At 39.0% G+C, this 17782-nt stretch overlaps 1 protein-coding gene across 11 annotated transcripts in view; it reads right to left on the reverse strand.

Annotated features, from left to right (window-relative positions):
• Positions 1-17782, reverse strand: part of LOC107566231 (transcription factor 7-like 2) — an 82505-nt gene that overhangs the window by 40130 nt on the left and 24593 nt on the right. For 8 of the 11 annotated variants that reach the window (XM_016251629.1, XM_016251675.1, XM_016251636.1 and 5 more), the window contains exons 4-5: positions 15150-15251; positions 7409-7468 (exon numbers count right to left, since the gene is read on the reverse strand). In XM_016251629.1, coding sequence (XP_016107115.1) covers positions 7409-7468; positions 15150-15251 — 162 coding nt within the window. The remainder of the gene's footprint in view (positions 1-7408; positions 7469-15149; positions 15252-17782) is intronic. The other 3 variants (XM_016251693.1, XM_016251683.1, XM_016251667.1) reach the window with 1 other exon arrangement.

Genomic DNA, 17782 nt, shown 5'->3' on the forward strand with positions numbered 1-17782 from the left:
ATTTTTTTTATATATACATGCATGTGTTTGTATTTATATATACATAATAAATATACACAGTATACACATATATTATGTAAACAAAAACTTTTATTTTGGATGCGATTAATCGAGATTAATCGTTTGACAGCACTATACTGTAGTATCAAAAGTAGGGAACTGTAGCACAGCTAGCTTCTTTTTTTATGTAGTTTAACTAAAGTTTAACTACTAGCTTCAAGTTTCAAAGTTGATTTTCCAACACTGCTAGGGACTATAGTCTTAAGACTGACAAGTATTTCAGCACCTGGCACAGCACATATCATCAACACCCTCCTTAAATGTTCCTGGCAGGCGTTATTAAACCGCAGAGGGCTGAACCGGGTTAACCGGTGGGTGATTTCTCCCTGGTTGACACACCAGCAGAGCGAGTACATGCAAAAGTAAATGTGTGAATCATTTTTAGACCAGTGTGCTCTTGTTCTCTACTTTTTCAAAATGTACATTTCAAAAATGTAAAATAATAATTGAGCTATTATTGAGATACTATGACTGCCCATCATTCTTATGTGAGAGGCCCTCTTGATACCCCGACCGTCTGAAATTGGGGACAGGTCAAGGGGTCAGATGACCTCACACACCCCAGCGATGTCACCAGGGTAAGCCTGAGATCCCCATACAAAGGGACGGAATGAATGAAAGGGAAGCGAATGGAAAAGTTAGAGGTCACTGTAAGCAGGGGTTTACTTGTGCGATATAAGATAAGTACTCTGAACTCTCCCTTCGGCTAGATCGGCACAAGACCCTTTCAGTGCTGAATACATAAATCTGATCAATATCGCAACCAAAAAACAGCTCAACCCCTCAATTCAACTTCGCCAATAAAGAGAGAGCGAAATAAACCGAAGGAAACACCCAAAATACCAATAGCGCGGCCCGGTTTTTTGATGAAAATGGCAGGGGCAGATGTCACAAAGCATTCTGGGGTTTTGGTCACGTGACCTTGTGCTGGGGATACTTGGGCGCATGACAAGTGAGCTACAGCTGTGTCGGAACAAACAACAAGCACATCCTTCGGCATTCATCAGCGCATCAAAAACCAGCCCTGTATCAATCTGTCGTTCGCAGGGAGCGGTGAGAGAGCGAAGCATTTTCCTCTTTGTGTTCCTGTTATTGGGCTGTTAGCTGATCGCTATCATCCTCCTCTTCTCCGCACTGCGCTTGGACACGTTTCAAAAAGACGGGCTTCTTCTTTCCCCCTTTCTGTAAGGAAACCGTCTCCTTAATGGCTTTCAAAACAGGAAGCACAACAATAAAAATGAAAAGTGAGAATGCTCGCTGCAGACATCTTTTCCCTTTTCCAGCGCGACGGCGTGCATCGCACTCTCTGGCGTATACACACAAACATACACAGTTACACTGACACACTGACCTTCAGACATTCATTCATTCTCTAATGTGATGTCTCTGTATTACAAAAATAACTAATTCTCCCTTAGTGGTAAAATCAGTTAGCTCATGCAAAAACGCAAATTGTCATCTACTCACCCTCACATTTTTCCCCATAGAATACAAAAGGCATTATTTAGAAAAAGCTTCCAGACTGCTCTTTTCCTTGCAATAAAAGTTAAAGGAGACTAAAGCTATTTAAAAAAGTAGCTTGTACAACTTGTCCAGTGTATGGAAAAGAGTAGCCTTGACATTCTGCTGGTTTTTCTTTGCTTGGATGAATAGATCATGATCAGGAATCCTTGGATTCATATATACAGAATTTACTGTAAATGTATCAATTTTACAAATATTATTGACAAATAGTGGACTCAAGGCTTAGACAATCAGTGTAAATCAGAAAAAAAATTATTTACACTTTCACTGAAAAAAGTTACTTTTTAATGTTCATGAAATAAGTCTCTTATGCTCAACCAAGGCAGCATTTATTTGATCAAAAATACAGTAATAATGTGAAATATTATTACAGTTTAAAATACAGTTTTCTATTTTAATATATTTCTGTAATGGCAAAGATGAATTTTCAGCAGCCATTACTTCACTCTTCAGTGTCACATGATCCTTCAGAAATCAATATGCTGACTTGGTGCTCAAGAAATATTTCTTGTTATTATCAATATTGAAAGCTGTTCTGCTTAAAAACAGGATACTTTGATAAATAGAAAGCTCACAATTGAAATGAAAATCTAAAGTAACATCATTACTGTTTTTCCTGCCACCTATAATCAATTTAATGCATACTTGCTGAATTTATATAAAACATTTTTTTTAAAAGCCAAACTTTTTTTTTTACCATATCCTGTCCATCATTTAAGAGCAAGTTTTTAAGCTCTATTCCAAACAGCTTCATTACAACACAAAGTCAGCATCTAACTTCTTCTGGCTTTAACACAGCAGATCCCTGACCCAAACCTCTGAAGCCGCAACCCATCCGAGACCTTCAACATGCCACGAGAAGTGCTTTCAGTTCAGCGGCACAAAAAGCTCAGAGAGACAGCTACACGCACTTCCTCACAGCTGGATAAAACAAATCTTAACAGCACACCTACGCCTCACCAAAGCGCTTCGTTTTTTTATCTACACCCTCAAACGTATTGTGTTGTCTCTAGGTACCAGGAACCTATCTATCATTTCAGTCTAAAAACAGAATCTGCATCACCCTCTTCAGTGTGAGTGAAACCCCCCCCCCATCCCACCGAATTGATTTCTCCCAGTCGAGGCCTTTCCCAGTGTGGACCGCATCCGCAACAGTGTCATCTTTACCGCCAGTCCTCTTTTAACTGGCTTTTACTCTAGTGGCGGAATGTACAAACGATGAAGGCGGAGGGGAAGAAAGAAACAGAAAAACTGAGACATGCGCTCCAAAGTTTCGTCTATTGATTTCTTTTTGATGCACAGCCGAAAAAAAAGGGAAGGAGTTCAAAGCTGAGGAGATCTTTTTTTGATCACCACTAGAATAGCTTTGTTGGTAGTCGGCATGGAAGCAGCGGTGCTAGACGGAAAGTGTCGGTGCAGATTTCTTTGTTCTGGCCGAAGCCCCATGGCAAAGGACCCTGACCTGGTGTGGCCAACGTGGTCTTTAGCGAGACGTAACATTAACGCATGCTGAGGGTAATCTTCAAATTCAGAGCTGTCCGTTCATACGTCGCCCTGCTGGACACAAAGAGAATACGTTTGGCTACTGCACTGTGGTTAACTGCAGACAACTGCTTACTGCCACATAAGGAGATATTCAGAAACTAAAGAGAAGAGCATTCAGGAATTAGTAAAAAAAAAAAAAAAAAAAAAAACTTTTATTCAAATTTAAATTATTTTCATGAAAAAAATATATATATTTATATACATATATACATACATAATACATACATATATATATATTCTTGATATTGGCTTCTTTAATTTTTTTTTTCTGTATTTTTTTCATCGATGCAACACACACACACACACACAGAACTTCTGAATCTCACCACATCATATGGCCAAAACCGTCTGACCATAAAGCAGTCAGCGTTTGCATCTGAAGCACAGGGGGGGACTTTGTCCAACCTAAACAATGGATTAGCGAAGGATCGTGCTGCAGGACTCTACGTGATTTCATTGGACCCCGACCGCCTCTACCTTCACACGCTCAGTGGCCAAATTCTACTCGATGGAATTCCTGAACTTGAATTCGCGCAACCACACATTTGATGGAAAATGCTATTAATTTACACTTCAATTAAATTATGCAGTGAATATATCTGGGATTGTGGTGAGCGAGAAGCTTACTAAAACAACTGGGCCGTGTCCAAAAAAAGCTCCTCATTCTACAGGCCACCCGAGGGACGGAGTCTAAATCACTTCAACTTCCTCTAAAAAGTTCACCTAAAACTTCCTGGAAGCACAACAGCCATGCTCAAAAGAAAATAAAGTTAATTGGTAAAAACAACAGTAATTATCAAAAAAATGGATGGAATGGCGACCAACAGGCCTACGGAAAATGTCTTCAAGTAGGCTATGGATTATGCCTCAGAATAATGCTTAAAAAAATAAAAGATTGTGTAAACAAAACAAAGCTTTAGTAAGCACATTCATTTTTCTGTAATTTAAGTATCACAAAGACACAAAATATGACTGGATAGTCAATCTGAAACACAATTTACAAAATTATTTATTTTACTTTATTTGCCTATAAATATATTGCATATTTGTCTATATGTAGCATAAGCAAAAGATAATTAGGTAAAATTATAATTTAGTTAAATAATAAAATATAGCATGGTAAAATACTAGCTTTTAACCAACTGGAATTGAACAGGCCAAGAAAAGTTGGTTGGAAGGCAAGAGGGTTTAAGGAATTAGTGATTTCAGCCAAGACATAACACACCAAAAAAGTCAATGATGGTTAAATACATTTCTTAAAAATAATGCACTTGTTATCTTTAAAACTGGAGTTTACTTCGTCCTTATCTCGTCCCCCTCCTCTTCCTCTATCTCTTTCTCCATTCTGAGCTACTTTCCCAAGCTACTCTATAACAGGCCTGTGAAAGGAGGTCACATATCAACTTACCAAGCGTCTCTCTCTGACCATATGACCCCTTCGGCAGTTCACGAGGCCCCATGTCATTCCATCACACTCGCTGTCCCCCCACATTCACATCTTCCAAACCACCATCTAAAAGCTGCCCTCTCCCCTCGTCTGCCCATATCCCGACACTAATTGGTAAATCTGTTGAACCATAGCACGCCCAACAATGAGACACCTGGAGTTCTGTCAAAACAAGTTTCCCTGTGAAACAGCCTCAAGTGCTAATACAGTACGAGTCCTGGCTAACGCCGTCTCGCTCAATGCCGTGCAGGAATATAATGCGTGTGTGGTGGGGGAGGTGTCATAGAAAGGTGCGGAGGGGACGTGTTAATGCCACTTCTATTAGAGTTTAGATTCTCAGAAGTTTGGGAAGGAGGAGCACAATACTGTCTGGCTCCACTGGAAGCCCACAGGAAGTCCTTGTGGAAGTTTTGGCCCCGACAAAAATCCCAAACATTCTTGCAGTTCTTGTTCGACTCCCTCCCCGCCCACCATCCCTTCTGCACTCTCTCTATTTTAGACGGACCGTGAGTAGTGCTCTACATATACTCAGAGTGCTAAAACGGCAACATGCGCAGCTAAGTTTGAAAACCTAACTGAGAACATGGAACCTGTATATTTGCTTGCCACTTAGCTGAAACAACACACACAAATACAAGCAGCAACACGCACATGGAGGCATTAGGGCGACATATGGACAAACATTTAGATTGTTCCATTCAAACAAGTTCTCAAACACATATGAAACAGAGATACACTACTTAAGGAACTCTTGGTGAACCTTGTCAAACTAGTTCTGACAGAAACTCTTTTTACGAAAACAAAACAGTTCTGCCCCCTGTAATTAGTGTCAGATAATAAAACAAATGAAGATTTATTGTTTTGTGATTTTTATAAATTAATAGACCAATAGACCTCTTAGCAACAATCCCTTATACAATGTGGGTCAACTAACAGCATCAAATCAGTGTGAACTAGTCAAAACCAGCATGGGAAGGACCAGGTAATGCTAGTCTAACTGAGGGCTAGATTCAATGAAACACTCTTAATAAACTAAAATTAAAATGTTCTTTATTTATATATATATATATATATATATATATATGTATATATATATAATTATTTTATTCTTATTTTCTAACAAGAAAAAAAGTACAATATTTTGTATTCCAGAAAAAAATGTCTTTAAATGGTTTTTAAAATAAATGTAAAAATCATTAAAAACATTCTTAAAAATAATTCTAAATAACTTCAAACAACTGCAAAGCCTGCCATTTTATTCTTAAAAATTATAATATTAAAATAAATGAGAATTTAAGATTTGTTCAAGAATTGCACTTATTTTATCCTAAAACGTTAGTATAGGACCAATAATTCTGCCAAGATGTATAGCTACTATGTTTTGTTAAACTCTTGCAATATTTGCTTTGGCTGCTCTTAAGATTAGCTTTAGGAATTGCTTCTGGACTCCAATTTAAATCTCACAAGACTTTTCACAGAATGAAGGTTACCATCTCGACATGGCCTACATGACCCCGAGGGACAAGACAAAAATAAGACAAGCACATCCCACAATGCCACAGCTTTCTCTATAGCCCTAAACACAAGGAGATGAGCTAAACAATCGCTCGCCCCACTGATCCTTGCACCGCTGCTGAGTTTTGGCAGACCAAGGCTACCCATCGTGCCCCCCTTTCGAATTCCACACACTGTTTGTGTCCATCAAGGAGGGCCGAGGCGCAATTGAGACACTCAGCGGCAGTGGCCCCATGTTGCGTCACTCCACGCCACATCAAAACTGAAGAGCGGTGCCAGACATGCACTCTCGTTCGCCGTTCTCCTTCTCTCTCCCTCTACCTCATGTCGACGGACAAGAGGACAATTAGAAGAAGGCCTTGTATCATCCAAACATCCTTAACCTCGTCCCACGCAAACCAAGTCATGCAGACATTTACACACACATGGGTGCGCGTGTGCACACAAAAACACAAACCACTCCACCTCCTAACTTCTCGCTGGCATACGTTCAACCCCAGATGCTACAAATGAAAAGCATCCTCTTCACGCCAGCTGCTTCAGAGAAAAGGAAAAGAAATCAGAGAGAAATAATCGCCACCATTCCGGAAGATGCAGGAAAATAATTAACAAGGCTGAAGCGGGGCCTGCGAGGAGACAAAGATGAAGCTCAAGAGGCATTTCGGGCTGCCAGGAATCCAGAGATGCTGAATTTTGCACCGCTGGAGTGGCGCTGATGCTTTCCTGTTACACGCAAACACTGTATATTGTAACAGGGATCCTGCTACAGACAAAAAGCATCGTGTCAAAGGATAGCAACAGTTTACAATTACCACACAAACTAAAGGCACAAGAGCCAAGTCTGCTCATGAGGGTGTGTGTGTGTGTGTGAGAGTGTGTGTACAAATGCAAAGCAGACTCAACCCCATTTTATATAAAAGAGCAAGAACACAGCAACAAACATATCAAATACAGCAGAACATTGCACTGTTATCAAAAACAAAATAGTTTTTGGCATCTCTCATTGTAATGATTTTGATATTTTCTATTCTCTACCCTGTTGGAAAACCCAGCTTAAGCTGGAAAACTGAAACAAGGTTGCTGGTTTCTAGCTGGTCAAAGCTCTTCCAAGTTGGTCATTAGCTAGTTACCCAGCCACGACGTTCCAAAATCCAACTTGACCACCTTTAGCTGGTTACTTCCAGCTAATGACCAGCTCGGACCAGGAAATAACCAGCTAGAAAATCAGCTACCAGCTGAAACCGGATTTTCCAGCAGGTAATTCATTTAAACAATCAATAAGCCAGCTGCAAGAAACTTGGAATTCAGGATTCTCACCAACTGTAATTGGTGAAGACTCAGATCAGCCTGTCCGGGGAATTCCAAGCAGAAGGGCCCCTGCAAGGCAAAGACGGACGTCCCGTGTCACAAATTGAGAACATGGTACACTCATCACTCAACCAGGGCATGAAGGCAAAAGGCATGACATTTAAAACCACAAAATGTCTAGCTATGTGTGCCACCCCTCTCCTTCCCTGTCTGTTTCCTCTCTGACTACAGTGTCAGGCCGTTGCCACGTACAAGCCCAAACATATCTCGCACACAACATACAATACACGCAGAATACGCAAGTGCATGTTTGTTTACTGTGATTTGAGGTTGTGATATTGTTAGCATGTTGCCAGTGTCTACATCAACTGAACTGACTGACAAAAAGAGTACTGATGTGGCTTTAGGCATTAAGGCTTTGTACACCACGTTCCTGTTGCACCATGTCATCTGAGAAAAAGAGAAACAAGCAATGGCTTAAATTTTTCACAGAGGAAAAACTATCTATTGTTCAGAGTCTTAATGGCATTCTCAATTGCCCTGCAATGCTTGTTTCAAATGCACTTCCGTTCAAATGTTTGGCATCTCTAAGACTTGTTTAATGTTTTCAAAGAAATCTCTTATGCTCACTAAAATATAAAACAGTAGTATTGATTAGTACAGTAGTAAGCTGAATTTTCGGCAGTCATTATTAACTCCTCAGTGTCACACAATCCTTCCAAAATTATTCTAATATGCTGATTTGGTGCTCATGAAACATTTCTTATTATTGAAAACAGAAAACAGTATTTTTGTGGAAACTGTGATACTTTCTTTTCAGAATCGTTTGACGAATAAAACTTAAAAAATTGAAATTTACTTGAAATATAAGCCTTTTGTAATATTATAGCCTTTATGCTAATTTTTGATCAATTTAAAGCATCCTTGCTGAATAAAAACACTAACTTCTTAAAAGAAAAAAAAATCGTACTAACCCCAAACTTTTGAATGGTATTTCATCTCAAACGTTCCTCCTAAAATACTACAAAATGATGTATGTCATACTATAGTGCACAATATGCTAATATTATTGAATTTGCTAACACTGTTAAATGTAATATTTAAAAAATCTCAAAATGAATATTCATTATATCATATTTTTGGGGTGCATAATTCCATTGTAACATTTAGAGTTATCATTAATTTATTTAGATACAATTAATTTGCTGAAAATATTTACTGAAAAGAAAAGTGATATAAAAATGAGAAAACTTCTGAAACACTAAAGGAGACTAAAGGGGAAATCTCAGGATTCAAATCTGAGAATGAATATGAGGAGATTTAAAGTGGCCATTTATCTCACTGCTGCTTAAAGAGATCGCATACATTGCCCTACAAATGGTCCTGTTAATGGGAAAACACACAAGAGTTGTGAGCGTCCTTTATATAACAATATAAACGGCTGAAGGGCTGATGACCTTGACACCAGGTCCCTCGTAAAAGAGTTTGTTGACATTCCTTGAGTTTGGTCAAGGAAATGCTCCAGGGAGGCCTCTCATGCACTACACAAGAGCACACGCTGAGATGTTCTCCAAGCTTTAGCCAAAGGTCTCAGGACAAGTGACATCTCCTTGTTTCTCATGGTCCTGTCAGAAGCGGCACAACTCCGGTTACAGTTACATACAACAGGCCATGGTTACATCACTATGCACCAAACAGCACCAAAAAAGACGGGAAGGAAAAGGCGGAGGCCCTATGGAGAATGAGGGAGCGAGACAAGTGAGAAACAGTTAGTAGAAAGGGAAGGGGAGAACAAAAAGACAGTTGGTTCAGTGTCTTGTGGCTGTGACTCTGGGGTCCTCATTAAGAGCGAGGGGGCTGGGTTTCCCACCATGCCTCTGGCCCTCCCAGCCATTGTCAAGCCAGTCCAGGTGCACCACCATTCAGTCCGAAAAAAAGGCAGCAAATTACCCAGCAAAAACTACAGGCCCCGTGCTAGCTTGAGACACTACTCCTACTCAGCCGGAGTCTGGGAAAATGCCCTGAATGCTTTATCTGTGTGATTCATTTAGTTTACTCTTTATTTTTAACATTAATATCAATACTCAACTTTGTTTGAACTCCAGCTACCAGACAGACTCGTCTTGTGACAGCAAACAGCAATCATGCCCTCATCGTATAGCGGTTCAGGTGGGAGGTCCCGCTCTGTCAAAACGGAACACATTCCATCACTTCCTAAATACCAATTAACATACAGGAACAGACCAGGACTCCTCCAGCTATTCTTCCAAGCTCCACCCCTTCTATTCTTCCTCCTTTCCCTACGTTCTCACTGTTCCAGCGTTTTCCTGCAGTTGGTTCACTTGCACATAGTGCTTGCAAGCATATGCACATTGCTGTGGGGCCTCGTGGGGAAATAGTTAACACTCCAGCCGTCCCCTGCTGCCTGTGAAAGCCCAGAAAACAATGGAGACATTGTCCAGTCTCAACAAGACTCGGAGCAAGAGGACAATGTGTGTGTGTGTGAGAGTGTGTATTAGACAGTGTGTAGTGCGCCTGCATGAGGTTGTGTGTGTGAGTGTATCCTTTTGCCTCAGCATTATTTTAGAGAGCAGCATTAAAATACAAACAATTAAAACAATTAATTGATTTTTATTTTTTTTTATTAAAATGAGTTGAATAAAATAATTTGCAACACACATATGCAGTATTCACTATCAATTTAGCACGTCACCTGACCCGCAAAATGACCGCACTAGCTTTAACCTGGGTATGGTTACCGCAGAGTGCAGACTCAAGTCAACTAGTACGATGAGTCTGGGAAAATAATAATTATTTTATTATTATTTTATTTATTTGCCATTTAGTTTTCTGTCTGTGAATAAATCAGCACTTATTAATTTAGGAAAAAGCTAAACTTATGGTAAAAAATTCAACTACAACATGTCAATCAAATTGTCATTTCCTGTGTAAGTAGACAGTTCTTGACCACAATAAAAAGCTGCAAATGATCAGACTTTACGCTGTGAGTTAAACATCTGGCTATACCACTCTAGTATATGGCCTACACCAAGAAACACTACATAGGGAAACACTGATGGACAGCTGCGCATACAAGTTGAGAAAGGGAACGAGAACAGGAAACTGATCCCGGAACGAATGGCCAATGTGTCACAGATGTGGGGAAATCTATCGTTCCCTTGTTTCCAACTCCTTCCCATTGGAATTGCAATCGCATGATCCCTGCTCATACCGTCCTTGAGTTCACGCTCTGTCCGATGCCAAATACACAGCACATGTGTTTTGCAGTCTACCTGTCTGAATTGTCATTTCTATATTACAGTCTATATAAAGAAAGGGCTTTACAAATCACATTAAAAGTTAGTGGAGATGGCAGTGGGACAAACGCTTTGCAGTGATGTGTTCTTTATGACTTGTGAACAGGTAGTAAATGCCTGCTGACTGTGTGGGACTAACAGGCTTTGAAAAGACTGCAGGGCTCTTGAGTACTTTAAACATCCTGGCACTGCCTTCCATGGGCGTGGACAGAAATGAGAGGTTCACTTCCTGTGACCTATTCATAGAGCAGCGTGGAGTAGCACCCCTATGGCCACAAGATCGTGTGGAGTGTTCCTTTGACTACGGTCACACATTTAGTGCTTATGACTGACAACATATTTACTAACTAGTGGTTGGATTCCACCTAAAAACTTCATATCCCACAACTGATTTATTTTTCATTATGTGATTTTTTTAAACAACTTTTAATTTAGAGCAATATGTAATATAATACATTTAATATTTTTTTTTATTAATATTTTAAAGAAAACAGGCATCCATACACAGGAGCAGCTTGAATACTTTCCATATGAATAAATACTGTCAAGCTTTTTTTCTATTCTCGTGATAGCCATAAAAAGTTTAAAGAGTCACTTAGGTTATAAAACGCAATTTATAACAGAGCCGTGTATGAAAATAACCATATACAGCACTCTAAAATAGGACTGATAACATGTATTCTGCTGCTGTGTGAAGGCAACTAATGTCAAGCATCAGCCTCATGTGTGCTACTGCATTCTCTTTTAGCTGTATATACACTTTTTAGACTTGTTTGTTGTCTCTCTCTCTGTGTCTCCTGCATCGGTCTCACTTCATTGCCATGCTGCCCTTTTACGGTCTCACCTCCTCTCTCCCGCTGTCCACCTGTGCATTTGTATCTCTCTCATTGGTGATTGTTGGGTCACTTGAACTTCGGCTTACGTTCCTTATCTCACGCCCATCGGCGCTCTCTTATCAGCCCATGGCAGACAGGCGTCTTCAGAGCCATGGGTCAAGGTGGGCAGGTGTTCTTCCAATTCGACAGAGAAGAGTAACTACTGTTTACGGTACAATTTATTGATAAGGCCTTCACGTACGGCAGCATATAGGCCAACTTGAGTCAAAAATAAATAAATAAATATAGAGCTCAGGCCATTGCACAGTTATCTATCCCCGACAATACCAACTGTCTCCAGATGGATTCACCAACGGCATGATGCAAACCAAGGAAACATCAAATCAAACACACGTCAGCACAAGAGTAGAATGGGAGAGCGAGAGAGAGACAGAAAGACGGAAGGATGAAGAAATAATGCAAAGTACCATGTTAGGTTTTGATCAAACAGATACGAATTATATGAATGAACTAAATAAATAAACGACCTTAAATGCTAAATAGCTAAACACCATGCAGAGCAAAATATTCATCTTACTCTCTTGCTGTAGGTCTTTAGGGCTGTTTTAAAAGGCAATAGAGAAAACTGCTCTGTGCTGATAAGCATTTACAGCCTCATGAGTCAGAGGGATAAAACTCAAGTGCAGTATTTACCTGAGCCTGTTCTTAACTACCTCCCACTCATTTAATGATTCAGAGAGGGAGGACAATCATTTTTATCTTTCTCTTAAAAAAAAGCACATGGGATGGCTACCCTACTTTTAAATGTAAAAAGTGTTTACTGCCAGTTCAGTAGAAGCAGCTGTAGAGTTGCCACTTCATTCATCAGGTAGTATTTACTGTATTTTTGATCAAATAAATGCAGTCTTAGAGAGAATATGAGGATTCTTTCAAAACCTTAAAAAATATTACCAACCTCAAACTTTTCAATGGTAGTTTATCTAAAATTGCATTAGACAGCAAGATATGGTAACACTTTAGTATAGGGACCAATTCTCACTAGTTAACTAGTTGCTTATTAGCATGCCTATTAATAACATATAGGCTGTTTATTAGTACTTATAAAGCACATATTCTGCATGTCCATATTCTACATCCCTAATCCTACACTTAACAACTACCTTACTATTAATAAGCAGCAAATTAATAGTTTATATTGAGGCAAAAGTCACAGTTAATTGTTTGTTAATAGTAAGAATTAGACCTTAAAATAAAGTGACCCAAAATACAAATACAAAATATTAAATAGCAAATAGTTTTCAGTCAATGTCAAAGCCAACCATGATTTTGACTTTTGATATTGAGTATAATCTTACATACATGGTCTCAGAAAACCACAGGCACCTATTAAATAAACTAAACAAAACAAATAACAATATTAATTCCATGCACACTCTTTAAAGGTAACTGAGAATGTTTAATCTCATTATACCACAATAACAAGGTTAACAACCAAACAATAACTAATAAAATTCAGTCCTGTATGTTCAAAATGTGTTCATCTCTCTGACAAAATATTATCCTGGATTCAATGGATTATTGTCTTATATTCCTAAACATGACCTTGGAGGCACTCTGTTGCTTCCAGTAACTATGGAAACACAATGAAGCCCCCAAACTCCTGCACCACAATGGAAAGACCAAAATTAAATTTGGTCTATTGTCCAAGGAAAGGAATCAATAACCTGATGATTTAACATGGTAACATTATTTTCGCCCAGCCGTGTGTCTAACCTTGAAGACCTTATCGTCTATAGATTTTAAAAGAGTGATAAATTTAGAGTTAAACATATGGATAACAGCACTCACTGATCCAGCGTATAAAACGGCAAAATAAACATGGCATCTCTACTCCAGACACTCATTGCCTGAACCAAGCTTAGCATGGGCGTTAATTATCCGTCTCCACTATAAAAAGACGGTCTTGCCCTCTGCCACTTTGTGCCATTCAAAGGGAAAAAACTGTTGAGCTACACTGAAATCTCACCCTCTTGTTTTCATGAAGAAGCCATATTACAGACAAGCGCATTAACAACACAATCTGGGCTGCGGTTGCCACTTCATTCATCAGGTAGTATTTACTGTATTTTTGATCAAATAAATGCAGTCTTAGAGAGAATATGAGGATTCTTTCAAAACCTTAAAAAATATTACCAACCTCAAACTTTTCAATGGTAGTTTATCTAAAATTGCATTAGACAGCAAGATATGGTAACACTTTAGTATAGGGACCAATTCTCACTAGTTAACTAGTTGCTTATTAGCATGCCTATTAATAACATATAGGCTGTTTATTAGTACTTATAAAGCACATATTCTGCATGTCCATATTCTACATCCCTAATCCTACACTTAACAACTACCTTACTATTAATAAGCAGCAAATTAATAGTTTATATTGAGGCAAAAGTCACAGTTAATTGTTTGTTAATAGTAAGAATTAGACCTTAAAATAAAGTGACCCAAAATACAAATACAAAATATTAAATAGCAAATAGTTTTCAGTCAATGTCAAAGCCAACCATGATTTTGACTTTTGATATTGAGTATAATCTTACATACATGGTCTCAGAAAACCACAGGCACCTATTAAATAAACTAAACAAAACAAATAACAATATTAATTCCATGCACACTCTTTAAAGGTAACTGAGAATGTTTAATCTCATTATACCACAATAACAAGGTTAACAACCAAACAATAACTAATAAAATTCAGTCCTGTATGTTCAAAATGTGTTCATCTCTCTGACAAAATATTATCCTGGATTCAATGGATTATTGTCTTATATTCCTAAACATGACCTTGGAGGCACTCTGTTGCTTCCAGTAACTATGGAAACACAATGAAGCCCCCAAACTCCTGCACCACAATGGAAAGACCAAAATTAAATTTGGTCTATTGTCCAAGGAAAGGAATCAATAACCTGATGATTTAACATGGTAACATTATTTTCGCCCAGCCGTGTGTCTAACCTTGAAGACCTTATCGTCTATAGATTTTAAAAGAGTGATAAATTTAGAGTTAAACATATGGATAACAGCACTCACTGATCCAGCGTATAAAACGGCAAAATAAACATGGCATCTCTACTCCAGACACTCATTGCCTGAACCAAGCTTAGCATGGGCGTTAATTATCCGTCTCCACTATAAAAAGACGGTCTTGCCCTCTGCCACTTTGTGCCATTCAAAGGGAAAAAACTGTTGAGCTACACTGAAATCTCACCCTTTTGTTTTCATGAAGAAGCCATATTACAGACAAGCGCATTAACAACACAATCTGGGCTGCGTTTCCCAAAAAGAACGTAAGCTTAAGTACATCGTAGACCCATTGAAACCAATATGGCTACGATTAACTTAAGCTTATGATGCTTTTGGGAAACGCATCCCTGGTCTACAGTTTTTATAGAGCACTAGACCAATTGACAGCTGTGGATTAGGAGAGGAGTGTAAGATCCCAAAGAACCCAACAATACCGGAGGTAGTTTGGTTTTCATGGACTGTGCTGTAGAACAAAGAGCTTTGTAAATGCAATGACTCATGGGTGTTACTTACAACGATGTGTGCTGGAGAAGGTGACCTGGCATCTTTAAGTGCTTGTCTACTCTGAAGACTTCCTGCTTGAACATCTAGCAGGGGCCATTTCATCTGTAGATACTGGATGGCAGAAAGAAAAAAATGGAGAAAAACAAAAGAAAAACATGTTAACAATGCAGAAAACAAAGGGAAACATAACATAAGAGCTAAAATATCAACAACAAAAAAATGTGTGACATAGAAAGCAAAAGTAAACAAAAAGAAATCATGTCAAAAAGATCCAAGGTCGAATGATGCATGAGGTGGAGCTTCTTGAAAACTGAAACTACTGGTGTTAAGATTAATTTACACTTTATGCTTGTCGTTAAAAAAAACAGCACATTTTGAACCACACACTCAAATGCATTCAGGTGAATATGTTGATTCTTCTTCCTGTATTAATCATGCACAAATGTTTTATTGCCCTCTGGAATTTCAGGTGGACTTTGTGTACATTTTTCCTTGTACACATAATAAGGGTGTGGCACTGAGTCACTGCAGTGACTGTACTCGTGAATGATTGACCTGGACTTAATCAGAGGTGTACACAGGCAAACAGCCCTTTCATGAACCCTTACATCGCTCTTACAGCCAACAGATGAAAATAATCACCATGAAGAGCTCCATTATATATTCAAACTCTTAATTTAATCTGTAAAATCAAATAATTTTTTGAAAGCTCAATATATATGAAAACAGATTTTGAACATATGGTTTGTAATAGGCATATGCCCAAAATATGTTGCATTCAAAAGGTAAAGTCTGAGTTTCCTATTCAGTTGACATGAAGTCAGTATATCATTCCATCTTTCTTCTGCCTATAATATCTCCATTCTAACTCCAAGCCCTGAACCCTGATGGACACATGTTCTGAGGTCAAATGTCTGTTCTCACCCATGGACTGCAGGATCTGCTTAGCAGACCACCCCTTTACATGTATCCTGTGTGCCTGAGTGACCTCTCATTTAGAGATCACATGCTGGGCCCATTACCAACCTGCTGTTACTGTTCCAAAACTGGTGTGCCTAATGTCCTTAGTCCATTAGCCCACAGCAAGTGAACTTGACCCCTGAACTTTAAACCTGTTTCCGTAGAGGCTTAGAGACAACCGGCTGATCGTGAACGTGACTTAGACTCGGCTATCTGAGACTAGGGATGGGTATCGTTAAGGTTTTAACGGTATTACTACTCTTACCGATACTGCTTATCGATGCGATACTTTAACGGTATTCTTATCTGTACTTTTTGTTATATATATATATATATATATATATATATATATGACAAATTAAGAGCTGAATTAACAGAGCTGAGCTGCATCTTACATTAATCACCGATTGAGCCGATTCTGACGTTAAGTTTGGGTTTTAGGGAGGAACGAATGCGCACCACTGTGAAGGGAAGTTGCGCAAGACGAAACGCAGCTAGTTTTTAATAGCTTTACCTCATGTCTTCTTTTGTATAATCCTTAGAAACCAAAATCAAAATGAAAAAATAAAATTAGCTTAATAAAACAGCCACAGGCCTAAAGTGTAAGCAGATGTTTGAATGTTTAGTTCTCTCTTCTATCATACTTAAACAGGGCTTTCATGTTGCGCGTGCTGAAGCTCCTCCGTGGGCGCGATCTCGCTTCTGAATTGCGAATAGCAAAAATGCATCATAGACAAATGTTTGAAAAACAGCTGGCGACTCTGGTGAGATAGAATTTGCAAGATAATGTATATATAGCAATAATAAATGTATGTGTGTTTTATTAATTTCTCCAGTACCGATAGCAGAACCATTAACGTCAGAGCTTATCGATACTCCGGTCTTTCATAATTTAGCCCCGGGACCGATTAAATACCGGGTTTCGGTACCCATCCCTATCTGAGACATGGGTGTCTCATCAGGAAATGTGTGAGGGTCCACACATTCCTAACACTTGAAGTGTGGCTGTTGTATTAGCTGAATTACACAGGTCAGGGGTTAACTGGGCCCTGATTGCTATTATTATGGGAAACCTGAAGAGCAACAAACACTGAGGTAAAAAAGTGACCATTGGAAACCGCTGCTCTGTTCAATGACAAAATAAATTCAAATAAGAATTCAAACCATCTATGTTACTAAATAGGAGAGTTGAGTGGATTTGCATGTGGGCTTGGCTGATGTCAAAATATTTAAGGAAGCATTTAAGTTGAATGGAAAAGACAGAAGGAAAGAAACAAAGAAATGAAGGAAGGACAGAAGGAATGGTGGACGGAAGTAAAAAAAGACAGAAAGAAAGGTGGGGTAGACACACCAGCTGGGGCTCAATTTCTTAACCTTGGCGCAATTTTGGATGCAGTCTTGGGTCCGTAACATGAAAAATGAATTTAGAGTACACTCTTTTTAGGCCTAATGCATGCTGTGCTATACTTCATCAGATCCCCAAAGGAAACTTCTGATGAGTCGGTCGGCCTTGTAACTTGGCCTCCTATGCTGCCAGGACATCAACCACTGGGCTCCAAATCAACTGAAAAAACTTGGCCCAAGTGAGCCACAAATCAGAATCAAATCCATTCCCATGTCTGACCAGATCCAGCCAATCAGGGTCAACCTTACAGCTCCTACTCTCTGTCCCGCTCTATCCA

This window comes from Sinocyclocheilus grahami, unplaced genomic scaffold (genome assembly GCF_001515645.1).
Source record: "Sinocyclocheilus grahami isolate Dianchi unplaced genomic scaffold, SAMN03320097.WGS_v1.1 scaffold26.1, whole genome shotgun sequence".
Classification (NCBI taxonomy): Eukaryota; Metazoa; Chordata; class Actinopteri; order Cypriniformes; family Cyprinidae; genus Sinocyclocheilus; species Sinocyclocheilus grahami.